General features: G+C 52.9%; 1 protein-coding gene across 5 annotated transcripts in view; it reads left to right on the plus strand.

Moving 5' to 3' along the window:
- RNF220 (ring finger protein 220) overlaps positions 1–27,432 on the plus strand; it is a 164,873-nt gene that overhangs the window by 46,754 nt on the left and 90,687 nt on the right. For 3 of the 5 annotated variants that reach the window (XM_021405525.1, XM_021405522.1, XM_021405523.1), the window contains exon 3: positions 17,012–17,086. The exons of the other annotated variants lie outside the window; for them this stretch is intronic. In XM_021405525.1, the coding sequence (XP_021261200.1) occupies positions 17,012–17,086 (75 nt within the window). The remainder of the gene's footprint in view (positions 1–17,011; positions 17,087–27,432) is intronic. 5 annotated transcript variants of the gene reach the window in all.

A 27,432-nucleotide genomic window follows, 5' to 3' on the forward strand; every position in this document is an offset into this window, starting at 1 on the left:
TGGGGAAGTGCCCCTTGTTTCTTAGATCCCCAGTGCTCTTCCCCCTGTGTCAAAGGGACAGTAGGTTGCTTCGGTTTGCACTGGGGGCAAAGCAGTGACCCCAGCCTCTCCCAGGAACCTCTCCATCATGGGGACGCAATGCTCTTCCCAGAGCTTTGAAGGCCCGTTGTACTTGATGATGTGTGTCCTACAGCCATTCCCTGAGCACCCACACTCCGCTGAATTTTGCATCCTGTTCTTTGTCCTCTGAGGTGTAGGTGTGGATGAGTCCCTCCCAGCCTGGTTATCTGGTTACCTCAGATAACAGGGAAGATGCTCTCAGGGAAATGAATGCATTTCCAATGTGCATCTGCTGGATGGTCCCTTCGCAGTGTATTCATGGTTTCCAAAAGTGTTGACATCTAATGGTGCAGCCATCAGTGAGAGGCCTTGCTCACACATCCCTCCTTGTGTTATTTAGGGTCATCTTCCCTCCCATCAGTCACAGAAACATAAAATCATTAAGGCTGGAAAAGACCACTAAGATCATCCAGTCCAACCATCAACCCATCACTGCCAGCTCACCGCAGTGCTGGCAGAAGGCATCTCCCAGAGGCGGTCCCAGGATCACGAAGGGCTTCATGGAGAAGGGGCTGGAGACCCTTGCTCTGAGCATCCATGCACTCTGGGCCTACCTGGCTGTGATCTTTGAACAAACCAATAAATGAAGTGTAATAACCAAAGCGGTGATTGTTTTCCTCGCGGTAGCTGTGGAAATCTCTCCCTGGGGAGCACAGAGCTGCCAGCCTTGGGTTTTAGATCACAATCCCACTAACCTTCCTGTCCCCTGGGCAATAGTTTACCACTGCTGCCCTCGGAGCTAGGCACTATTTATTATATATGCTGGCCTCTGTGTGTGGCGGTGTGTTCGTAAAGGCTGATTGAGCTGTAAGGAAAAGTACACTCGAGGGGAAGGAGGAGACAAATGCCTGATGTGGCCTGCCCTAAATACAGCTGATAGCCTCCGTGGGTGCTGCCAGAGGGTGCGAGGCGATCATCCAGACGTGGCCCCTGTGACATGGAGCTCATAGTGACATAGCATCACACAATACCCCAAGTTGGGAGGGACCACTGGGGATCATCGAATCCAAATCCTGGCCCTGCACAGCACCACTCAAACCCAAACCCTATGACTGAGAGTGCTGTCCAAACACTTCTTGAACTCTGGCAGGTGAGGCCATGGCCACTGCCCTGGGCACAGCGGTTGGCATGGATGTAGTTGTTCTTCATTGGGGCAGGGGAGTGCTACAGGATCTTTCATTTTCCAGGAATCTGCTCCCTCCCCCTACGTTTTGCTTTCCTATATAATATTCCATGCTGTAGCCTATAAATGCTGCTCTGAGCCCACAGCCTGATTGAATTTGGAAGCCTTTGTTTACAGATGTCTGGCTGTACAGGGGTATTTATTGAATTTTCCATGAAATGTTGCTCCTCTAATGCTGTAAAGCACAAGCTGCCCACATCAGAGGAGCTGCGTGTTAACGGATTGGGTTACGCAGAGATGCATTGCACTGTTTCCCTGTGAGGGGAGGAAGGTGGGTTCTGGAGCCCACGTGAGATGGACGCTGTGGCCAGAGAGGCTCTGGGGGGACCTCTGGCCCTTGAGAAGAGGAGGACTGGCTGTCCTGCACTGCTGCCTGCAGCTGGGGGCCGGGACATGCACTCAGTCCCAAGAGTCCCAAGGGGCAGAGCAGCCCATTGTGGGTGACGGTCTGCCGATGGTCTGATGCCAGGTGTGCTGGTGGGGCTGGAGGTGGTCCGACATCGGGCTGCTGGAAATGCTGTGGATGGCTCAAAAGAAGGCAGGTGGATATCTTCAGGAGTTTTTTGTGCTTTCTTTTGAGGCTTGCAACATTGGGGCATAGCCAAAAGAGAGGATAATCTTGTAACATGCCCTTCTGGTTGCCATGTAACCAGGCTCTGTGTTTCCTTGCTCATCTGATCTATCCATATGATTGACCCCACAAGCAGAGGACTGCCATCAGCAAAAGAAACGGGATTTTTTTCTTGCAACATTTTGGAGGAGCCCCTCGGAGCATCCTCTGACCTCAGCGCATCACATTTAACCTCTGTCCTGGAAGGGAAGTGAGGGAGAGTGTGGTCTGCGGAGGACGTGTCCGGGACCTGCAGCGGTAGCTGGAGGAATGCGTCTTCCTTCCTCATAGAGGAAGAGTACAAAACCATCTTGCAAGACTCTGGGTCAAGAGCCCCAGGATCTCTGATGTAAAATAAATGATTCTCGGGAGAGAGCATGTGTTCACCATGTTAGAAAAACAAGCCCCCTGCAAACAGCACATACCAAACTCTGCCCGGAGGAAGGGACTTCAAGGGTGGACAGAGGGAGCAGTCCAAGCATCAGAGCCCAGCCTGCCCCCCTATCCTGGCTGGACCTGCACACTGCCCGGGAAGGAGGCAGGAGGCTCAGGGGCTTGTTTTCTCAGATTTGATTGGTTTATTTATCCTTGGTCCAGGCTCCCATCTGGTCCGACTTCAAACAGGGGTTGCCGCGAAGTATGGAAGCCACCAAGAGAGATTCTGCAAACAACGGTTGTGCAAAGTATATAAATATTTCTGGACATAAAAATGACTGCATCTGAGCAGGGCTGGGTTTGGGCTGGGATGAAGGTTCCATGTCCTGAGGAATGGCTGGGGGCAAGGACAAGTACGTGCTTATTGTGGGTTTGTGTATGCAAGGGCAGAAGTGAGTGCCACTGCCACCCAATGCTGCAGAGAGAAAAGAGGGCAGTCTGTATGTCTGCTCTGGATTTAATAGCCTGCATAAGTGTGCACTTATCTGTGGTGTGAGACCTGGATTTGGAGTCTGTAACTCACCAGAAAATCTAGCACAGCTCATCTCACAAGGGACCTCCGGAACATAGCTGCTGTGTTTGAAAAGTTTGTTGGAGCTGCTGGACGTGAGCTTTTACCTGGAGATACAGGGAAAATGCAGCAGCCTGTTGCACTGCTTGAACAGCAGTAAGTGCCAGGGCCAGGAGCCCTGAGCATCTAGGAGCTGCACCGCTGGTGGCTTCAGAATCAATTGATGGGTTGTAAATCAGATCACAATTTGGTGGCATCCCTTCAGGGAAGGAATGAAAGGGATTTTCCACCAGAGTGGTTGCTCTCAGGTTGGATAAAGAAGAAACCCAAAGCAGGTGTTTCTTGGCTTGAGTCCATTCAGGCTAAATCCCATGGGGACAGACCAATAGATTCAAGTCCGGATGGTTGGCATCCCCAAGGGTGATTTAACCTCCGGGACAGAGATGTTGTGCTTCCCATGCCGAAGCTCCCCAAAACGGGTGACCTGGAGGGCAGGGGGGAGTTCACTGGGAAGATCCTCCAGGGTCAATCTCATCTGTTTGGGATGGAGCGGGGCTGAAAAACGCCCCGCTTGCGTGCAGCCCTCTGCAACTCCCAGCAGCCGCTCTGCAGCAGCCCTCAGTTAAACCTGATCCCTTGCTTTAAGGGCCTGCCTGGCACTTAGTGAAGACCATAAATAGCGATTTATAAACGATCTTCACGCCGATGCCTCTGCTGCTGCTCAGACATCAAAGTCTATAATTCACGCCCTCCCGCGTCCTGAGCCTCGCAAAACCAGCGCCTTTGATGTCCCCCCCCTTGACTACCTGCACGGGGCTGGGCTGCGGGCATCTGCGCGGCTTGCGGCCAGGCGCCAGGCGTGCTCTGCGAGGCATTTTATAAGGTGTCTGCTGTCATTCAGCCTGTTCCTGAGCCTGTTCTCCCCTTCGGCAGGACAGCTGCGGAACAATGGGGGCTGGCTGGGGGGAGCTCACTGGGGGCAGCGGGCAGAAAGCACCTGGCTTCTCCTTCCCCCTTCCCCCCAGCACCTGCAAATTAATGGAAACTTCTTCCAGTCGTGCTGCCTGTGCTGTTTAACAACGCTGAGGGAGCAGAGCCAGCCTCACTTCCAGCAATGGAGAAGGCTCCAAGGACCCTACATCAGCCTGGTTGCTCCTGGGGCAGGGTGCTGGTGTAGCCCATCTCCAGCGCTGCAGTGCACCCTGTGCTGCTCCAGCTCAGCAATGCTCCTCCTTCTGAAGCCCGGAGCTAGCTGTCCACCTGCTTGCTGCATTAAGGGCACTTTTCTCTTCTTGCTGGTTGTGAAACTGCAAAACAAAGGATCCACATTAATCACTGAGGTCTGCGTGGGGCAGATGTCATTGGAGACATTGTCCTCGGAGCAGGTGTCTTTGAGGACATCTCACCAACTTCACAAGCTCCTCCTCTTTCTCCTGCCTCTTTCTCTTAGCCGCTGTGGCTATGGGAAGTACGTTCGAGATGTGAAACCAATGCACATGCAGGCTCTGGGACAGTGTCTGTAAACCAGACACCATGCATGTGTGATGGTGATGTCAAACCACTGTGAGAGGCTGCCACCTTCATAGAATCATAGAATCATGGAATCACTGAGGTTGGAAATGACCTCTCAGATCACCCAGTCCAACCCCACCCCACCATGCCTATTGACCAAAGCTGCTTGGTGTGGTGCTAAACATGACGTCTTACGAGTCAGACATTGAAAAGTTGATAGAAGCTCTTGGGGTGTTGGTAGGATTTCAAAGCATTTTGCAGCAGGGACAGTTGGGGATTTTTTTTTTTTTTTAAGGGAATGTCTGTGGAAGTGTATTGAGAGAGTCTCAATGTATTGACTCTCTCAATGGGCTGTGAGTGGTGGAGAAGGAGCATGAATCATGTCACTTGGCTCTGTATTTAATCATATCAAACTGGTTTGGTTCTCCAACAAGTCAACATATATTATCTGTGTAAAAAAAGGCATTTTACAGGGCTAGGAGTCTAAATATCATTTATAAATATTTAATTCTACAAGTGATCTTTGCAAAAGAAGGATAGCTCTTCATTATCATACCTGTGTCTATTGAAATATCACCATTATTTATCATCTACTGTTGGTGCAGCGTCCTGCCTGGGACATGAGGAGTTACTTGGTACTGGAGGCCACCATGGGACATGCTGCCAGCAGTTGAACCCTGCGCTGGTCCCTGGTGGCAGGAGGTCCTGGGGATTTCGTGCCTGAGCTGGGGGCAGCCTCATGCCACCATGCTCCTTCTCTTTACCTAAGCCACCAGAGTCACCAACATCCTCTCTGCTGGAGAGTTTGGTGGAGCACTCATCACCCATTGTGCTGAAAAGGTGCCCCCTAATCTGGCTCCTGCTACAGCTGCAAAGTGACCCATGAAAAGCAGTGGCTGCCTCCCATCCCTGTCCCCATCCCTGTGGCTTTCTGCCTGTTTAATCTCTCTGACATTCAGCCCAGCTTTGCCCTGCTCTGTTTTGACTCCTGACAAGCCTTTCAATTTGCTCTCCCCTCTGAAGAGCTGAGAAGCCATTGATAGCTCTCCCCTTGAATTATTGAATCTTGGAGTCAGGTTTCGGGCCCGGGGGAGTGGCCCCACACGCGCAGGCCTTGGATGCTGGCCATCGATCGGCAGGGCTCAGCAGCAGCCTGCTGATGGCACACACCCAGCCCTGAGTCCCCGGATCCCCAAGCTGATGGCTGTGCAGCAGGAGGCATCCTTGGACCTTGCTCTTCTGAAATGTCCCCAGAGGTGCTCAAGGAGCATGGAGATGTGGCACTGAGGGTTATGGTCAGTGAGTGTGCTGGGGTGGGTTGGGGTTGGATTTGGCGATTTTAGATGTCTTTTCCAAACTTAATCACTCTATGATCCTGTGATTCTTGGGGAAACAACCTTGGTTCCCCTGGAAAAGATGTAGTGATAGACAGCATTCCATATAAGCCCTGCTGGCACCTTGCCCCTGATGCCAGGACTTTCCTTTTGTCGTCATGGCACGGGCTGATAGCATTTGCATTGCAAGTACCCTCGGTGTTTTCAGAGGTGGATGAACTTTTCTCCTTCCCATTTGTCACTGCCACCCCACATACCATGAAAGGGAGCAGGGATCTCTCATGCACCAGCCACAGCCCATGACCCCTGGAGAGGCTGGATGACTTCTCTATCCCTTCCTTTCCCACTTAGGGCATTTATCCCTCTGTGGTCCTTCCTAAGAGGCCAGCAGGATGCAAGGGCATGACAAGAGCTGGCCTGAGAGCCAGAGTGCAAATGCTTTTTGGAGTCATGTGGGGGGAAGAGGAAGGGCAAGTGTGGATTTTATTAAGTGATAACACATCTGCAAATGAGATTATGGGAAATTTTCGGGGGCACCACAGCATTGATTGGCTGGGCAGAGCAGAAGAGGCTATGTGGGAGCATGGTGGAGCACGTGCAACCGGATCCCTTCCATTAGTGTGATCAATAGCCACCGAGTGGGGGTGGCGGGGGTGTTGGCAAAACTGCATAAATACATATGCGAGAAATCACATTACAGCCAAGAGATCCAAGCACAACACGGGTAACCCTTTCACCCCAGCACCCAGGGTGCGGGGAGCATTAACCCTTTCGGGGCAGGCCGTTGACAAGGGTGCTGGATTGATGGTTGACATGCTTGTGGCTTGGCACAGTGGGAGGAACCACTTCCCCACACTCAGCTTCCTGCAAGCCAGGTGTTTCTTTGCCTGCAAGGTCTCCATCCCATTGTGATGGGGGTATTGGCACAGGCTGCCCAGGGAGGTGGTGGGGTCACCATCCCTGGAGGTGTTCCAGAACCAGGGGGATGTGGCACTGAGGGACATGGTCAGTGGGCATGGTGGGGTGGGGTGGGATGGGGTGGGGTTGGACTGGCTGGTTTAAGTGGTCTTTTCCAACCTTAATGATTCTATGTTTCTATGATTCTATCTCTTCTGCCCCTCCAAGATCTTGGGAGAGATGCGCTCTGGTCCAGAAATGTGTCCTCACTTTCACATCCCACATTCAGCACGTCTGGACAAAAATATGCCAGCTGAAGCCTGAGCACCACTGTAGTGCCACTTGCCCGTGGTGTGGTCCCGAGCCGATTTCACATCTCTCTCTGCCCAGACCCTCTTATCATATTTCCAGCCCCCACCCCCCTCGCCCCCAGCCCTTCCAGTCCTGTTTTGACACTTCTAATTAGAGGACATTTAACACCTTGTTTTGCTTGGGCCCTACTTTCGGCCAGACGACACATCAATGGCCTCTGACTTCACCCCTGACCCTAACTAACCTGGCAGCTCAGCTCTCTGGCACCACTCTGAAGCCATCCATCCCATCTTGTACTGTGTGCTCCCACCCCACCCCACTGCCTGCCCCTGGGGTCTGGGGTGCAGCAGGGCCAGGATGTGGCATTTCCCTCGGTAAGCGCTTTCCTGGATGTGATTTAGAGCACTGAAGCCAGTAGAGAGGGGGAAAAAAGCCACCCTGTAATAAAGTCAGCACTCTGCTTATTAAGGGGAAAAGGCTGTGCTTTACTTACACTAACATTAATTAGACAGATATATAGGGAGCAAAGAGGCCTCCAGGAGATTTATACAGAGTCTCTGAAGATGGATGTGAGAACTGACAGACGGACAGACGGCAGTTCCTGAAGAGTGCCAACAGTGGGATTTGGGGGAAGTAGTGATGGGGAGCCAAAGGGACAGCAATATAGGGGATGCAGAAAGCATGTGGGCAGGAAGGGTTGCTAGAGCTGCTCAAACCATCTGGGGGTGGCATAAAGCTGGAAGGAGGAGCAGATGGGGAGGAGCATCCCCAGGGAGAAGCCTATCACCCTGCCCTGCTGCTGACTACAGTGGCAGCAGAGGTCTTACAGCAAGAGGCCGTCCCTCATGCTCCTGAAACCTGTCATCACCTGCATGCCATTATCTAATTGAGGAGACTCTCGAAGCTGCTTATTTTCACTAGGAGACTTTTCCCCCTGCTCCCTTCCTCACTGTGTTAGCACAATTCCCTTCTCCCCCAACACCAGGCAGAGAGAAGTCACCCTGGGTTTCATTACCCCAGAGCAGTAGGTCTCTTTGTTAACATCTGATCAGAGCTCCATCATGAACTCTTGGGCTGGGTCTGCTGCAGGGAGATGTCCATGGGCCACATCCAGCTCCCTGTGCCCTCCCTGTGCCCACGGGCTGCATCCAGGCCATCAGCACCTCATCCTGCTGATGCTTTCTGGCCTGAATTTCTTCACCCCGTGCAGGCAGGGCCCCCTCTGACCTCCTCCTCCCAACCTGAGTTACATACAGCAGCTGACTTTGGAGGTGATTAGTAATAAAATTTTAACAAGCACCCATATGAACGTCTTTCTGTCACTTTTATGAGGCCATTTACAGCAGGGAGATATAAGAGCACCTTAAATCTCCCCCTAATGGCAAGGGTCGTGTTAGGGGGTAACACAGCAGAAGGCCTGGCGTGTCCCATGTCCACTAGTGCAGGAGGTTCTCCCTGTCCCTACAACAGGACAAGTGGCTTCTGGTTGTTTTCTTGACCCAGTGGGGCTGCCCATCTCCTACTGGGGCAGGAAAAGCAAATGGGATGCACAGGCTGCAGCAGATGAGGAGGAATGGGGAGGGCTGCAGGAGGGCAGCTCTGGTCCTGCAGCAGATGATGCTCAGATAGAGGGGACAAAGGACAGGAAGAAGTGCCCCAGGTCCCACGCTGGCTTGGTGGCACTGCCCAGAATAGAGCCCCGCTGTCCCCACAGCCACCAAACCGCACTGCTTCACAGCTGCTCCATGACACCCGTTTTGTGTGGGCACTGCTTCCTGTGCCGGGAGGGCTGCATCGAGCACAACCTCACTGAGGCTTTTGATATTGAGAAAAAAACCCACAGCTTGCAGTCTGAGATCTGGGTGGAAGTTTGGGTTTGTTCCTTTTTCTAGTTTTGGTTCTTCAAAGAGAAAAAGAAACACACCTTTGTGTGGTGAAATTGTAAAACAAGGAAGCAAGATGGGTTTCCTCTGTGTTCAGAATGAATGCTTGTTTGTTGGTAGCAGTGCCTGATCCTTTCTGGGCAGACCGTTCCCAGGCAGCAAAAGAGCTGCAGGAAGAGCCACTTTGACGTAAATAGCGGACATCATCACCAACATGCATGGTACTGAGCGTACATGGCAACGAGCAGCACCAATATGCATGGCCATGAATGTCACCAGTGTGCATGCCAGACATGGCACTGAGCTTGCAGGCATGCAAGAAGTGTTTGGACAATGCCCTCAGTCATACAGTCTGATTTTTGGGTGGTCCTGTGTGGAGCCAGGATGAACCTTGGGGGTCTCTTCCAACTCAGGATATTGCATGATTCTATGATAATATGAGCTCTGAGTGTGGCCAACGAGAGAAAAGGAGTAGGATGGAGCCGAGGCTCTGTGCTGTACCGGTATTTGGGTGCCTGCATCCCTCTGCGCATGGCCGCACTTTGCAGTGTGCTATGGGACAGCCTTGGTACCCAGGTGCTGGAGCAGGGCAGCGGGGACACAGGGGCAGCCCCGCTCCTGGGGTTCAAGCCTGCTCTGGCAGGAGGTCAAAAAGGCAAAGTTTCCTGGGAGGTGAATTATCAGTGGGAGCAATACCGGCAGGTCAAGCACATCGGTGCTGGGGTAATACAGTTAAGGTGCAGAGCCTTGAAGGGAGACCGGCCGAGGAGTGCAGCATTAAAGCAATGAGCCCAGCTTAATCTGCCCCAAGTGAGGGCAGTGGGGTCTTTAATATTGTGTCAGGCTTGCAGGCCCTTGTTGGCGGGTTATTCTTCACGGCAGCTAATGCCACTGGGCTAACTGAATTAGCCCCTCCTTCCGCGGGGTGAGCGTGGGGTTGCCGGGAGGGCGATCGTGCCTCGCAGCTGCAGGGAGAGCGAGTGATGGCCTGGAAATTCAATCAGGTGAGGAGCTGCCGCTGTCCCCAAAGGACAGGGAGCAGCCAGATTGGGGAGGAGAGCCCAGGACGGGGACACTGGTGACCAAATCCATGCTGTCCCCAGGCAGGGGGTCCTCCAGGAGCTGGTACTCGCTCCAGGTGGCGTCACTCCTTGCTCAGTGATGGGTGCATGGGTGCACCCACTGGGTGCTGGTACCCATGGCGAGTCTCGGCCAAGCTGGGTATTCAGGCACCAGCTCCCAGCACACTCGCGATATCTCTGTGTGGTTGGAATGATCTAAAGGTTCATCACCATAAGAGACTGGCTGGCCTGAGGAAATGGCAAGCAGGACTTGGTCCTGGCTTTGCTGTTGGGACAAGCCATCAAGAGACTGCACTGTTCTCTCTGTAAAGCCCTGTGGGATCCTGGGATCATAGGACATCCCAAACTGAAGGAACCATAAGGATGAACAGGCAGAAGGACTGACGAAGGACTGGGGTACATCAACAGCCATGCCATTATTCCCAGGAGCCATTTGCTGTTCTTTACACTAAGAAAGTAAAATCAAAACTTTGCAGGCAATAGAATAGAATAGAATAGAATAGAATAGAATAGAATAGAATAGAATAGAATAGAATAGAATAGAATAGAATAGAATAGAATAGAATAGAATAGAANATAGAATAGAATAGAATAGAATAGAATAGAATAGAATAGAATAGAATAGAATAGAATAGAATAGAATAGAATAGAATAGAATCATTAAGGTTGGATAAGATTACTAAGAACATCTAGTCCAACCACCAACCCATCATCACTTAGTTGTTGTCTCCAAACCACTCACCTGGGTGTCAGGGCTGGAGAACACCCTGCCCTGCAGAGCTGGGGTGCTCGGGGCTCCCCCCATGGGCACAGCCCCCTCTGCCCTGGAGCTGGAGCTGCTATCCCTATGTCTCTGCTGGTCCCCATTCCACTCCCAGGTGCTCCTTTGATCTTCAAACCTGCTTCAGCTCCCTTATCCCCCCTCCCTCGTGTTGTTATAAATGGAGGCCTTGGCTGCCTTTAAATAGTTATATCTATCAGACAAGCTCATGTCAGCCATAAATCCTGCAGTAATGATGATTTTCTAAGTGGGTCGACTGGAGCTATTTCCGTTTCAGCCTCAAGTTACCGCACACGTCCCCCCTGCCCCCCTCCCTCTGTGGCCTGGCAGCCTCATTTGTTGCCCCCCTAATTGTCATTTCTCCTGTGGGCGCTGGAAGGAAAAGGGCTGGGGGTCCCCTCTGTGTCCCTGCCTGGGAGGGAGCTTCAGAGAAAGGCTTTTGGGGGGAATATGGGAGATGGAAGATGGGGGGATGGTTGCAGCAGCCCTCCATATGGTTGTCTTTATGCCATGCCCCCCATAGCCCCCTCGCCAGCTGCGCCCGATGTGTGAAAGCTGTAATTGCAGGTAATCCCCCCACGCAGTGCATGGTTTGAATTTGGTGACAACAGGAATGTTGAAGGGAGAAGGGGAAATGCTGAGCAGGCGCTGCGCAGGGCCAACATCTGCATGAGCCATCAATCCACATCTGGATGCAGCTGCCCGTGCTTGGCAGCCCCACTAGGCCCGTGGCGCCTGAATGCTGCCCCCACTAAGGGCAAGGCATGGGCGTCCCTTAGGCTGATACTGCTGCAAACCCTTGCTGCTGCTGAGCTCTGAGGGGATGGGTTGCTCTAAGCAGCATCACAGCTCCTAAATGTGGCTGGTGCCTGCTTGGGGCTGACCCAGCAGCACGAGCATCCTCTGCCCAGTGGCCAACACTGCCCTCCCAGCCCTAGGACAACGCCTATGACTCCTGCTCCACCCTAGCAGAGCAGCCCGACCTCTCTCAGATGCAACCACCTCCCAAGGCTTCAGCTAACCCCGCGGCTTCCCAAGGGCAGTGCGGGTGTCATAGGCATTGTCTCTTTGGAAATTAATTATCCTGTCGATTTCCTTATTTCTCCTAATTGATGAGGGCCAGGCATTCGGCGCATTGCCAGCGGCACCAGCCACAGCCTCCCGTAGGCATCGGCGGAGCCAACAGCACAAGCACGGAGGGCTGGGGAGCATAATGAACTCTCAGAGGACTCGTTGCAGCTCAGCCCGCGCTCTAGATTAGCTGAGGAATCATCTGGCCCAGCTATTAACTGTCCCATTTAACATCATAAATTATTAACTTAATTTTGAGGAGGGTCGGTGACGGATCGCGTTGATTTTGTCGGCCTCTCTGTGCAGGCGATGCCTGTGGCGGGGCCTGGGGCAGTGATGTGGGAGGGTATAGGTGGAGGCAGAGCATCCTCACTGGGGAACGAGCAGCTTTGCCTCAGCTCCCAGCCCAGCGGAGGGGATGGGGACAGTCAGGGCAGGGCAGTGAGAACGCCAATGTGAGAGATGTCCCTTGGGGAAGAGCCCAAAGAGGAGGAAATGTGGATTTCTTGGGTAGAAAAGTTTCATTCCACTCAGAGCTTTTTTTCAGATAATTGGGCAACAGAAAATTTTAGGTTGTCATCTGTTCTTCCCCCTTTGCCTTTCTTAAAAAAGAGAGATGCGTGCAGAGCGCAGCAGCAAAGGAACGCCCTCCAACCAGCATCCCTTTTCTTAACACCACGGAAAAAAATTCCAAGCCATTTGGCTTGTCACAAACCATACAGCCCTCAAGGAGAGCAAGCTCTGAAAACCCTTGTAAAACGCCTCTTTCATTCCGGCGTCACAAAAAGGACTTCTTGTTTCCCAGCCAGCAGCTGCGCCGCTCAGCACCGCCTGTCCCTGCACTCCAACGTGTCCCAGAAGTGCCCCAAACTCACGGCACCTCTGCGATGTCAAGGGCCCAGCACCTCATCCCTTCAGCATCACAGCTCCCACATCCCCGTGCTGAGCCATTCCCCACAGGCAGAAACCACGCTCGCCAGCGGCCGCGCGCTGCCCGGTGCGCGGATATAAAATACAGCGCCCCTCCATAAAACATGCACTGCTAGTCTATATATTTTGCAATCCCTTTAAAGGTTTTTTTGCTTTAAACCCCTCACCCCAGCCCCCTCCCTGTCCTCCCCCCAAAAAATTATTATAAAGAATTATTGCCATTAGTACGTCTTTCCCAGTGAAAGGAGAAAATCGCCTCATTCATAATTTATACCCTCAATTACTATTAATAAAGAAATATTTCAGCAGAAAATCGCCTGGGAAAATTACACGTAACATTGCATTAACATTCTATTTGAACATTTTCATCACATTTGTTATAGAGTTAATAAGAGGGATATGCTCCCCTGACTTCTTCATGAAATTATGGGCTGCCTATGATAGTTTAATCTTTTAGACTTTATATAATATATTCACTTTACTAATTGAGCTATCCAAGGAGCAGTTAGGGATGTTCTTAAACGTGGAAGACAAAGTAATCAGGGCCGTGACTTCCTGACTAGCGGATCTTCTTCCGGAGATGAGGAGCGCGCGTGAGGAGCACGCTCAGGCGCGTGTGTGATGTGCAGCTCCACGGCCCTTCCCATATCATAGAATCATAGAATTGTTTGAGTCGGAAGGGGCCCTTAAAGGTCATCTAGCCCAACTTCGCTGCACTGAATGGGGACATCTACATTGCCCCGCCTGAGCTTGGAACAAATGGGAGTGAAGGATGGAGGTGGGTTTCAGGCTGGTGAAGTATTCCCCAAGAGCACTGCTTGCGTTTTAGAACAAGAGTGGGTCTGGCGGACATACCCAAGCTCTTCTTTCACAATGAGAAGTGCCCGATATGTTGGGGTTCTCAAGAGCGCTACTTCCTGCGGACAAACCTTAGGGTTAAATTCACCCCACCCACAACTATGCACTGACTTCATCCAGATGAGGAGCAGGGATGGGGTGCACAACCCTCCTCTGCTCCCTGGAAGCTCCTGCCATGCATCGCGTGAATTGGACTCAATGGTCCTTATGATGCCTTCCAACTTGGGATACTCTATCATTCTATGATCTCAGTGTTGCTCAGTGTGAGCTCACCCCAAATCTGCTCGTGTGACTCCCAGCCCATGTCAACAGCGAGCCAAATGGTTGACGGAAAGCTTTCACGCATCAGGATTCATTAGCTGGGACTCATTAAGCAGCAAACAGGCCTGGATGTTGCCAAGTGAGCCCTGCTGAAGGCACTATGGGGTGAGGCAGCCTGGGGGAGCAGGGTAGGTTGATGGGTTGGTGGGTTGGTCACCGGCTGAGAGGCTGAGCTCCTGCCAGCCTGAGTGAGCCAATGGGGTGTGGGATGGCTATGGGACACCCTGAGCCCTATACTGGGGCAGGAGATATGGTGGGCAAGCAGCAGCCGGGAATACCACATCTCCCCATAGCCCCCAGTGGGCTGCTGTGCAGGGCTGCAGGGCTGTGCCCAAGGACAGGAAGCACAGGCTGTATGGCTCGGGGTGGGCAGGATGGGCCACGCTGTAAACAGGACAAGGCTTGTAAACAGCTCCAGCTGGGATAAATTTAGCCTGTTGGGGCTGCAGCCCCGGTGCGGCAGGACACAGTGTCAGGGCATTGTCGAGAGGAGAACGGGAGAAAGAAGCTGAATAAACAAACACAGCTTGTCTTTTTTTTTTTTTTTTCCTTTCCCTTTTTTTCCCCCCCCTTTTTTTTTTTTTGGTTTGTGTGTGCGTCTCAGCATTGTTATTTCAGCCGCACAATTGCCCTGCAGATAGAGGGAACAGGCTGGAGTTCAAGCGAGCTTGGCTCCCAGTGCCTCCCTTTTCACTCTGTGCTTTCATCCTGGTGTCAGTGTGTCCCATACCGGTGTGCACCAGCGTGCAGCTGCTCCATGCACTGTCCTATAGGGCCTATAGGGTGAGACCCCCCCAGCCTGGCTTTGGCAATTGTGCAACGTTTTGCTTCCCATGCATACACAGCCTGGCCTAGCACCAATGGGTGTCCAGAGGCATGGTGTGCTCTGTACACGTTTGTGCATGCTTCCATGAGCAGCTTTGGAGGTGTGCTCCTGTGCATAGGAGATGCTGCATAGGGGAAGTCTCTGCAAAACTTGAGAAATGGGGATCAGGACATTTCCCTGACAAAATCACCCATGGCCTCAGGAGCAAAGGGTATGAATGGCTCCATCACTGCCGCCCTGCCAGGACCCAAGTCTTCTCTAAAAGCCATATTTAGAGGCAGCCTAATTTTCACATCTTAATTTTATTTTTCTCACATCTCTTCCTGACACACACACGCATACACACGCACACACACACACTCCTATTGGAAAAACGATTTTAATACCCATGGTGCATTGTCCTGGTGTGATATAAAATCCAATGACATGTGGCATTTGGAAAAGGTCACTTCCCCCATCAGGATTCATTATCCTGCCTCAGCCTGGGAAGCCATGGGGTTGCCCCCGCCTCCGTGGACCCCTTGCCCCCTCCGCAGCTGTGGACTGAGTGGGATGAGGGGGTGGCAGGGCAGTCCCTGGGCTCTGTTCACTCGCATCCCCAGAGCAGGAGCAGCTCTTGCGGAGCCCTCACTGTGCATAGTTGCAGAAGGGAAACGTTCCCCTTCCTTGTTTCACTTGTTCAATTTCAGAGCGGGTGGCTTTGGGGAGAGCCCCGCTGGGTCAGTGCTCACCACCAGTGAGGCAGAACTGAGAAGAGAAAGCGGAGCAGCCCAGTGAAGCCCAGCTCCTTGTTCACACCAGTCAGCTCTGTGCTGGCTCATCTGTGCTTGCACTCCCAACAAAGGTGTCACCTCTGCCAGGGCTGTGGGGTCTCTGCCCTCTCTCATAGATCGCTGCTTGAATGTGGCCCCTGGTGCAGGTTACAGGAGAGAAAAGGCAGGGCTGGGGATGCTTGCAGTGCTGTCCCATGGTATTCTCAGGCTTTCCTCTTTCCTTGGGCTCATTTCTGCTTCCCCATCCTCATCCAAGAACAGCCACCTCCCCAGCCTGTTCCCATCCCAGCCCAGAGCAATTGCCTGGGAAGGATGCGGGAAGGACAAGCATGGCAGTGCGTGGTGGACACAGCCCTTTGCAAGGGGCAAGGCATCCCGGGGAGTGGGCAGGGGGACCAGGACTTCGCACCTCCCACGAGCTCCCTGGGGTCAGACTGTCACCTCCATCACCCCAATCCCACCCACAGGAGAGTGGGGGCTGCAGAAGGGCAGAGGCTGAGGCAGGAGCAGGATTTTGCCCAGGGTTTGTGTGCTTTTTGCAGCAGGAAGCAGGGCTTGATGCCTGCTGAAGATGACTTTTCAGAGTGCTGAGGGTGATGGTGAGTGTAGCCCCTTCCACCATATAAACACCAATGAGTTATGGGTACCCCAGCCTCTAATTATGCAGTCAGCCCCAAATAGGCTGTGTCTAACGAGGCTGACAGACTAATATCTCAAGAGCCCTTAATGCGTTATCATCTCTTGCTGTATGACCTCATATTTATAACTGCTCTGGTGGGAGGTTGAGAAATGTCCTTCTCTCCCCCCAGCCCCCTCCCCAACTTTCCTCCCCCAGGAGCAGCAGCTCTTCAGCCTCATCTGTTAGGATCAGGAGGAGAGAGGCGACTTCTCTCCATCCATCACCTGCCGAGTTCGTGCTATTAGATGATTAAAGGCATTTTTTATAATATTTGGAAGAGGCTTTGAAACGTCTCTCAAACGGCGTGATGAATGCCCGCTTAACCCTTTCCTGGCCGGCAGAGGGGCGGTTGGGCAGCACAGTGACAAGGTGTGATTCATGGGCACCTGCAGGAAGCAGGGGGAGCGTGGTGGTTTCTGAGGCTGCAACGGCTCCAGCAAGAGGAAACAGCGCCTGTCCTCTCCCCAGTGCTTACACAAGAGGCACCGGGGGGACTGTGCACACATGGCAGAACCCCCTGTCCCATTCTCCATCACTGCAGCTGTTCCCTTGTCTCCATCTCTCCGTGCCCAATACCAGTGTCTTGCTCCCATATGCCAAGTCCCACTCCCATAAGAAATCCCAGACATCTAAATCCATTGTTAGGATGCATCCCTTCCAACTTGGGATATTCTGTGATTCTATGATGCTGTGGTCTTGCTTGGAATTGGTCAGAACGACCTATGGGGACGATGACCATGGGCACCCAAAAGCCTACCAAACAACAAATGGGTGACATTGGCCATGCTGTGTCCCAGTGGGAGTGGAGGTGTCACACACTGGGGAAGGAACCCCCTGCTCTGCTCACAGGCACAATATTTCATAATCCCCATTTCTTGTCGATTGATTGCCAGATAGAAGCGACAGCCAAAGAGGGCCCCAGGCGTCTGCAACTGCCACTCATCGTATGATTTTAACTCTCCCCCTCTGTAAGTTTGCATTCTTTTCTTGTTGTCGTTGTTACCTTAATAAGTCTTTTCCTCCCTTCTGCCCCAAAAATGGTGCTGAGAAATCCCACTGTCCTCCTCAATTTGGTGTTGAATGTACGAGTATCTGAGAAGGGTTAATGCATGATTAAGAGATGTTTTATTAAAATGGTTAATCTGTCATTAGAGAGTCCAAGAGATCAATAGATTTCTTATAGCCACAGCCTACAATCATCTTTAGCATCACTGACTGTGGGCTTAAGACCCCAAGCAGAATGCTTAGGGGACTCAGCCATCTCTGTGTGGTCCCATTCTCCCAAAGAGAAGCAGTCTGGTCACCTCCCAGCCCCTGTCCCAAGGTGCTGATCCAATGGGTGTTGCTGGTGGTCACAGCCCTGTGTCTCCTTTGGGATGCTCTCCCCTTCCATGCATCCATTCTGCCCCTGGGGGTGCCTGCTCTGAGCCGTGCTCTGCAGATCCCATGACAAATCCCAGAGCCACCAGGATGCTGACCCCAGCCGTGCTGTTTAGACGGGCTGACAGCAGCACGGCTGAGCCAGAGCAGGCGGGAGGGCATGGGACAGCATCCCAGGATCTGGGAAGCAATGGGTCTTGTTGGGGCCACCCAATGCAACCCAGTGGGTCCCATGCTGGGAGAGCTGGGGGTGTTGGTGTCTGTGCTCCCTGGGAACAAGATGGTACATGTGAAATGAAGGTTGAAAATGATGTAAGTTCATCCCACTATATTCTGCTTCTCTTTCCTGTGCTCATCTCATTGCCTCAAATAACCCAGTCATAAATCCTAGTGCTCCTGCCTGCACCCTGTGTGCATGCCCAGTGCTCATCCCCCCCATGTGCTCGCCACGGGGCTAGGGGGAGATATTCCAGACCCACTGGATCCAGCCCTCTCCTTCCCCGCCTCATTGCTTATTTCTGGGCCATTATGTTCGACAGGGAGAATTTGTTTCTGTCCAGAGCAGATGCCCGGACAGTCTCAAACCTCCGAGGATTTATCATCCTGAGCTTTTGTTTGTAGGTCCCTGGGACCCCTCTGCCCCATAGCCGAGCCCAGATGCTTCCCCGTCTCCTCCAGGAGACTCTTGATGAGTGGTGAGGCATTGGCACAGGCTGCCCAGGGAGGTGGTGGGGTCACCATCCCTGGAAGTGTTCAAGAAACATAGCACTGAGGCTTAGTGGGCATGGTGGTGTTGGGTTGGTGGTAGGACTTAATGGTCTAACAGATTCTATGATTCTATGAGTGGGTATGGTGGGGATGCATTGGGGTTGGACTGGATGATCTTAGTGGTTTTTTCCAATCTCCGTGATTTTATGATCCTATCAAAGCGGGGCGGTATAAACTGCATATGGGGATGTCCACTGCAGGAACTCCCAGTGCAATCACATGGGGGTCGTGGTGGTGAGGATTTGGGCTCTCCTCCTGCCCTACAGCCACCAGGACGAGGCGTCCCAGCATTGCTCTGAAGGCCATAAGAGAAAAGCAAAGGGGAGCAGGGCTGCTCCACCACTGCCCCACTGCCCCATCCCCTCCCAGCTGCCCACATTCCTCCGCAGCGCCGGGGAGGGGGCCAACCTTTGGCACCTTTATTGACACTCCCTGAGTTCATACCGCAACTCTACAATCTTTCCCCGAGATTATTAAGAATTAATTGATCACTTTTATATTCCCCCCAAGTACCCAGCGCTGCTCCGCGACAGGCGGTGGGAGGAGGCAGGGAGCAGGGAGGAGGGCGGGGTGTGTGTAAAAAACACACTGATAAATGTTAATTACTCTTTTACAGCCCTTGTCAAATTCCAAAGCAAGTCATAAATTCATTAAACTCTAACGGATTAAGCACATGCAGCTTATTTAGTCGCCATAAACAAGATCATTTGGATGTTGATTTTCCCCTTTTTATTGCTCCAGCAGAAAAGGGGAAAAATCAGATCAGGAAAGCAGTTGGTGGTTACCAGGGAGTCAGAAAAGTTTGAATTTATGTAATATCTTGTGTTGTTGCTCTGTGGCAGCTCTCGGTATCTTCCAATCCTCAGGCTGTGCCCCATTTGGCCAAGCCTGCATGGGCAAGGCAGGGAGTGTAGAACAGAATCGCAGAATCATTAAGGTTGGAAAAGATACCTCTGAGATCACCCACTCCAGCCTTCCAGCTACCACCAGTATTGCCTACTGACCCCAACCATCGGTGCCACACGGTCCTGGAACACCTCCAGGGATGGTGACCCCACCACCTTCCTGGGCAGCCTGTGCCAGTGCATCACAGCTCTTTATGAGAAGAAATTGTTCCTAATATCCAATCTGAACCTGCCCTGGTGCAACTTGAGGCCATTCCCTCTTGTCCTACTGAGGGGCCACCCCTGAGTGGGGTCAAGCAGGGCAGAGATGGGTGCTGTCCCATGGTGAGGTTGGGCTGGGCTGCCCCATTGGCATGCCCTAGTGCCAGGTCTCCAGGGGTAGGATGCTCCCAGCCAAGCCCAGCTACAGAGGAAGGGACATGGGGAGGGACACTTGCCTCTGCTAGCAATGCAGAGGGGACCAGGCACCCACTGCTCTGAACACGGGGACGGGACCCAAGGTCTGGGCCCTACATCGCTGCCAACCCGCTCTGCATGCTCGCCATCCTGCACTTGCACTTGTTAATAATGCAGGCTGACCTCCTGAGCGGTGAGAGCAGGGAAAGGAGAATGAGAGGAGGGTCACGGAGATTAATTAATACTCAGGGCTCTAATCATGAGTTTCTTCAACACTGGGTTTCTAATGAGGAACAGGCACTGAGACAGCTCCGCGTCCCGCTGCCCCGCTGCCGGCCCCGCTGAGACGTCTCCTGCATCCCAGCAGAGCTGGAGGGGACGCAGCCAGCCCTGGCCACCCCCAGCACATTGTGGGGACTGGAGCAGGAGGTGGCCCAGAGGGGCCCTTGCAGCCCTGCAGTGTGCAGGATAGGATGCTCCAGCACCCGGCAGCCCCCGGTGATGCTGCGTGGCAGCCGTGTGCTGCAGGCAGCAGAGGGAACTCTACACCCCTCTCCGAGTGCTCTCTAAGCAGTAGCTAACAGCCACTAGCTAATAACTTTATGGCTTCAAAGCTGCTCATTTATCATGCTGAAGTTTGTTTATGCACTACTTATATGGCGCATTATAGCAGATCTGTGTTTGGCTGATAAATTCCCAATGACAAGCAAGGCTACCAAAGGGGACCCACCGAGTCCAAAAGAGCAGTAGCTTTTTCCTGAACTCTGCCTTCTGAGATAAGGACGGTTTTTCCCTCTTTTGTTTCACAGGGAGAAGGAAAAAAAAATCTGACAACTTGTAAACTCAAAAAAAAAAAAAAATTCTTGTTCCAGACTGAAGTTCTTGTTCCAGATAAGTTTCCCAGTGCTATGGTTCATGTTGTGAGTCAGAGGAGGAGGGAGGATGGCTGGTGAGGATGGGGCAAGTGTTGCACATGTGCCCATACCAGGAGATTTGTGTATGTGCAGAGTGAGCACTGACAGGTTCCTATGGGATCTGGATCATAGAATCACAGAAGCACAGAGCTGAAAGGACACATGAGCATCACTGAGCCCAGCTCCTGGCTGTCCCTGGGATGTCCCATGGATATCCCTGGGAATGGCGGAGCTCAGTCCCTTTTCCTTTTAGGAAGCATATTTGGCGGGCAGCTTGGCAGCTTGCTAGTCTTGTGTCATGTTTCTAGAGTGATACATAATCATAATGTTTGCCATTATTTTTTCATTGTTTTTATTGTATTTGTCAATACTTTGAGGTTGTGTGTGTTTTGTTGCTGAGCACAGCACAGCTGCTCACCTGTACTGGGTTAATCATTTGAATCCTGCTAATAATAATGACTTTCACATTCTGGCTGGCTCTATCACAGGAGCCAAACCCACTTTGCAAACAGTACCGAGCTCGGCCTCCCAGCTCCGTGCAAATAGGATAGGTCGGGATTAGTGCTGCTGCAGCAGTGGGGAAACTGAGGCAGAAAGCAGAGAGCAGGCTGGGCTCTTCTCAACCTATGCTTTGATCATCAGACCTCACCCCGCTCCAGTTCCCATGGGAGGTCCCACAGGTCTCACCTGGGATGCCTTAGCATCTCTCTGCAGTGCCCACCCACAGCACATCCCAGCCTGCAGCGTCCTGCTGCCTCTCGGCTGGTACCTGTCGCATCCCGTACCTGCGCCTGTCCCAACCACGCGGCTGCATCTGTGGCTGTGCGTCCCGGTCTTGCAGGCTGTAAATACTGCCAGTGTGTCGGGGAGGTTGAGCGGTTTATGGCTCAAGGTCAGGCCCATGAATCATAAAAAGGTGTCGGAAGGAGCATTAACTCCTAGCCTTCGCTCAGTCGCTGTGTGGTTTCAGGCGGGGCCCCGGAGGCAGTGATTAAAGGGTGCACCTTCCCCTTTCAGTTTTACGGTAAAAGGAAAGCAGTAAATTAGAAGCCCACAGGCTGGGGCAGGCCAAGTCCCAGCAGTGCAGTGCCTACACAAGGATCGACCCCGAGAGCCCACGGCTGCCCCATGGCACAGCCCTGGGCAGGACCCGGACCCTCCATGTGCCCAGTGGCTCGTCCCCAGATCATCCTTGCCCCAATCATAGAATCGCAGAATCATTAAGGCTGGAAAAGACCTCTAAGATCATCCAGTCCAACCTTCCACCTACCACCAATACTGCCCACTGACCATGTCCCTCAGTGCCACATCTCCACATTCCTTGAACACCTCCAGGGACAGTGACCCCACCACCTCCCTGGGCAGCCAGTGCATCACCACTCTTTATGAGAAGAAATTGTCCCTAATATCCAACCTGAACCTCCCCTGGTGCAACTTAAATGTCCCTGCCCATGGCAGGGGTTAGAACTAGATAATTTTTAAGGACCCTTCCAACCCAAACCATTCAACAGTACCATGGTGGGGTTCCTGTCCATGTCCAGACCATGGGGTGTGTGGGACTCGGGGGAGCTGGGTGACACCCAGCACTGCAGGTCCACCCTGCATGACCATGGCAGGGAGAGGGGACGTAAGCCTGTCCCCAGATGCTGCCATTTTCTATTGCTCATCTCTTCCACGGCATCCTCCACAACCCCTGGTCGCAAGCCATCTCTGTGGTGTGTCCCAGATAGGGAGGCCACCGGTGTGCGGTGGTGTCCTCAGCGCCCAGAAGAAACGAGGACCCGACCCGGCCTCGGGTAGGGCTGCCACCGCCTGCCTGCTGCCGGTAATAGCAGCGGCCGCGGGGACGCGGCGGGGCCGTGGCTGCCCCCGGAGCTCGGAGCCGAGCTGGAGCTGGGCTGGCCTGCAGGAGAAGCCCCGTGCCCAAAGCTGGGGCCAGGCATCGTTTGTCTGTGCAGCGGGATAGAGGGAAACTAGGAACTTTCCAGGAGAGAAAGTGCTTTTCCCTGCCCTGAAGAACCCAGCGTGCTATTCCCCCTGGGGAATGGCATGGCGGAGGCCTGGAATTGACAGTGCTGCCAGCACTGATGGATGGCGCAACGGAGAGAGCAAAGTGGGTCAGCAGAGCAGAAAGGAGCGCAGACAAAGAGGCAGCATCCCTGCTCCCAGCCGAGGCGGTGACACCCAGTGCCTGCTCGGTGCCCACAACAGCCCCGGCTCTGTTGCGCAGCGTGCTGGCACAGCTGGGGTACCTGGGTGCGCCCCGTGCTGCCGCGTTCGCCCCAACAACAGCAGCCTTTCTTCGGCCCTCACACAAGCTGCCATTGTTCGGGCGCTTCCCTGAGGTCCTGCTGCTCCCAGGAGGATTTTCAGCATCTCAGAGCTGCCAGGGCTCCGCTCGTGTTGATAAAATGGCCAGGTTTGGTTTCTTCAGGCAGTGACAGAGCAGAACACCTGGTTCCTCCCAGCAGTGCTGCCATGCCAGCCCACAGCCTCCCCTGCCTCAGTTTCCCCACTGGTGGCTGAGGTCCCTTTGCAAATGTGCTGTGCATCTGGAGATTTTGGAGACCTTTACTCTCCAAAGCCCCACTGCTGAGCATGCTGCCCTGCTACACACTGCTCCCACAGCCATGAGGAGGAGAGCGGGGAAGGGGCTCAGCTTCAAATCGATATTGAGTGCTGTGATATGAATCTCTTATCACTGTTGTCATTGTAACGGCTGCGACCAAAATGCTGGGCTGAGTGGGAACCTGATCTCAGTGTGGCTGGGGGTGAGGAGGTGATGGGGACAGCAGAAGATGGGGTCCCAGCCCCTCAGGTCCTTCCCAGCTCCTTAAAAGTAGAAAAATTCCCGATGGCAAGGGTAGGAGCAGAAATACAGGAGTAAAGGAAGAGGTCCTGCATGCCCAGGCCGTGCTCAGGGTGGAGGCACATGAAGAAGGGCAGCCCAGAGGGCTGACATTGCACACCACAGCCAAGGGAATCTTCCTGCTCCCACCTCCACAACATCTGCCCCACCTCCCCCAGCCTTCGGGAAAAGCTTGGGCACACAGCTCTCATTGCTGTGCTGGTATCTGGAGGTACAGGAGCTAAAGGGCTCTGGACCAGAGCTGGGGGCTTCTGGGCTTTTGGGAACCTCCTCTATTCCCATCAGAGCTCAAAAGCGACTTTTCCAATGGAAAAGGCAAAGGGTGCAGGCAGCAGCAGCATTCAGTGCTCTGATGGATGCCCTGAGCTGCAGTACCTTTCCCACCAAGCCAGCAGAGTTGCTCCATGTTTAACCCCTCATACTTGTCCCCTATGTTTTATTAACAACTGTTGATTGGGATCCCAAGGTCATCCATCCGTGCAGAGAAGCAGATAAAATCTAACACTGCTGCAATCCCCTGCATCTGCAGGCCCACCAATCTCTCGTCTATCTGCAATCTGTCTTCCACCACGCATCCTTCCAGCTGCTGGGCAGCTCTGAAGCTATGGCTCTGGATGCAGGTTGCACAGTTTCTTGGCATTGGGGAGCGGGTGGTTGGGGTGCTGCCCCACAGAGGTGCCTCGGGGTTTTGGCCATTTAATTCCAGGAGGAGCACCCTGTCAGGGCAAGTGAAATTGACCTGCTGCAGGATTTATTAGCGCTTCTTTCCCTCTGCCTCCTGCTGGGTGCTGTGCTAAGATCCCACGCCACACAGTCATCTCGCTAAAGCCGAGGGGAGCTTAGTGCTTAAATGGTTTTCTTGCTGCTGTGGAGTTTAGTGCTTGCCAACAAGCTGAGACCCAGCTGAAGTGACAAACAGGGTGGAGGGAGGTGGGAAAGCAGTGCTGGGCAGCAGGGAGCCCACGGGTGTCCCATGCACCTTGTGGGATGCACATAGGGGATGCACCGGGGGATGTCGCACACCCCTGTCCATGGCATGGAGATAAATTCAGCTCCAGTGAGAGGTGCATCTGTCCCAGCTCTAAGTTTAAACCTCTTGGAAATGCTTTCATTAAACAGAACTAATATGAAAAATCAGAGCTTGCCCGTATTTTTTTAGCCCTTGTTCTTCTGGCTGTATCAGCAGTAGATCTACACACGTGAACACACTTTGGGCTCCGCATTAAGCTGACCGCTCCAGCTGTACGTGCTGCTGGGGCACTGCTGCAGTAACCAGCCGGCTCTGCAGATGGGGATAGTGGAGCTGGGAAACCAGTCCCGGCTCCAGATGGCACCTCGGGAGGTGGCCCTGTGGCAGGAGGGCACCTTTGCGCCCCAGCAGGCTGCAGTGATAGCAGCCAGGGATGCCCCAGAGATCCCGTGGGTCACATGAGTCAAGTGTTCCAGCAGGATCTGGGGGAGAGCAGGGCGGTTTTATGGGCAGTGATGGTATTTACAGCCCCACAGGCTGAGGCACTGATCCCCAGTGAATTGCATCGTGGTCCTGAGGGCAGCACTGGCCCCATCCTTTCTTTGTAGCACTCTTGGCTGACCAATGTGCAATGAATTTGGGGTGGCTCAGCGTTCTCGTGCTGCTAAGGTCCTCAGTGGGTGTCACTGTGGATTGAGACTTCCCCTCAGGGGAAGGTCCAGAGATTGTCCCTTCACCCCGCTCCTTGCTTTGTCCCCGCACTGCAGTACCGCAGGCAGCCCCGCAGCACACCTCACATTTTTTTCCCATCACCTGCCACAGGCCCCGCATGTTTCCATTTAGCCGACATAGTGGAAAGCTGTAAAACATGTGTCTGCTTCCCAAGGAGGGAGAAAAAATGACTTCAACAGCTTGGTCCAGTTAACAGCTTGGGCTCGTGACTCCACTGTTGGCTTGGCAGGGACTTTGCTGCGTGCTCTGCACTAGTTGGACCAAGGTGTGTGTCTGAAGGGAAGGACATATGGGGAAGGATGTTTTGGGGATGGGCTGCCCCAGGGAGTGGTCAGCAGCAGCACTTTCCACCCCAATCTCCGCGGGCTCCTCCAGTGCAGCTCCCCATCCATCCCATACATTTACCTAACGCTAATGAGACGTATTGATTGGAATGATGGGATTTGTAAAGGTCGCAGGGTTAAAGTACATAAAACCAGCCTTTCTGGAGCTGCAATATCAGGGCCGATGGGTCTGGTGGGAGAGATTAAAGGCCTCGTGCTGCAAGAATGGAGAGAGCTGACAGCAATTACATTTCAGATGTGTGCATAGTTATAACTCCCTCCCGCAAGACAGGCGGGTGCGTCCCCACACCACAGAGAGGGTCTGCAGTCCACAGCTCCCTTCCAAAGGGAAGGCTTTGGCAGAGCAGGTCAGGGAATGGAAGGGGGAAAGGAGAGGCTGGTGTTCTCTTTGGAGAGGCAGTACCCTGCCCCATGCCTGTGGTCAGGCTTGGGGGCTTGTTTTGGTATTTCTAGCTAAGATAGAGTAGGGATGCTGTAACAAAATCACATCAGTGGCATCTCAACTCCTAAAGCACTGTAGTCCCTTTTGTGAGAGCAGGACTCCCACTACTGGTAACGAGCTAGCAGCTCATTAGAGAGAGACATGTCCATCCTCTGAGAAGGGCCCTGCATCCCAAGCAGCTCCCGCACAAGGGCTGGGGAGGTGCACATCCCCTCACCCCAAACACTGCATGTGAATGGAGTTGGTTGGAGGTCTGCTCCAGGCTGGGGTCAGAAGCTGGGGAGCTCAGTCCCTCGTGCCCAGCTCTGGGCAGCTCCCACCAAAGGAGGAGCTCAGCTCATAGGGACCCCCTCTCAGCCCATTATCCCTCTGCAGCAAAGGAAACACCCATCTCCATATAGTTCAGGCATCCCCGAGCTTGCTCTTCCTTTATTTATCCCTCCCACGCACTCTCTTTCCCTCTCTCAGATGGTAATGAGTGGTTTTCACTGGGAACTAAATGAAGTTGATTGCCCACTGGTGTCTGCCATTAGTGGTAATTAGTTAAAACATCAGAGTATAAACAGTAAATTGGCTCTAATAATTAATACTAGCACTCAAGCATATGAGAGACACAGAGACTGGGAGAGAAGCAGTGGCAAGCTTGTAAAATCAGCTGGGGCTGTTTTAATTAAAAAAGAAGGAATGTAAGTAACACAGTATTGGAAAAAGGACAAAAGCCATCAGGATCTTGTTCGTTAGAGCATGGTAGTGTGTCTCTGGGAGCAGAGCTTGGATGGCGGCAGTGCAGGAGACGCTTTGCTGTGGGTTTCTCCAGCATTGGCTTTGACCTCCGGGTTCCTTTGGGTAGGAGGAGCATGGTGCTGCCAGGGTGTGCGGATCCTGCAAAGAAAGGTTGAGTTTTCCCTTAGAATAATGATTTTTCTCCATTTTTGCCAATGTGTGAGCACATCTGCCCTTTTGGTTGGAGTTTCCTAAAACAATACCTTGAGAGAAGGCTTGCTGCCCCCCTCAAGTGATGAAACCCTTCTTAGCAATAATGCTGGGGCTGGTGCTGAGCCCCAGGGTGGCAGCGAGGGACAGGACTGTGGGGCAGAGCTCAGGGAGGAGCTGGGCTGTGTGCATATGGCTATTAATCATCCCCGCGTGCGTTAACCATGCTAATGTCGTAAGTGACAATAGCCCATCTTAGCTCTTGATTTAGGGTCTGTGAACGGAAGCCGGGCTCCTGGGAGTAAATGCGTGAATCCTCCGCTGATACTAAACCTTCTAATAAATCTCACGCACACCAAAAAGCCCTGGGCACTAAATCCCAGAATCCGGTAATTGAAACCCTTACGGCACTCAGAAAAAAAATTTAACCGGTGAGTGGAAGCGAGTGCATGTTTGTACAGAATATCCATCCTATCTGTACCTGATTATCTCCCGAGGAGACAAAGGAAACCCCGTGCTCCCTCATCATGTACTGGGCTTAAATAATCCTTTAGGAAATGGTAGTGTCAGTGTTTGGGACACTGGCTGTGTCCCATTGCCACCAAAAACCGCCGGGGTCCCAGTTTGCATCCCTGAAGATGTTCAAGAACTGTGGAGATGT

Source organism: Numida meleagris, chromosome 7 (assembly GCF_002078875.1).
Source record: "Numida meleagris isolate 19003 breed g44 Domestic line chromosome 7, NumMel1.0, whole genome shotgun sequence".
In the NCBI taxonomy this organism is placed as follows: Eukaryota; Metazoa; Chordata; class Aves; order Galliformes; family Numididae; genus Numida; species Numida meleagris.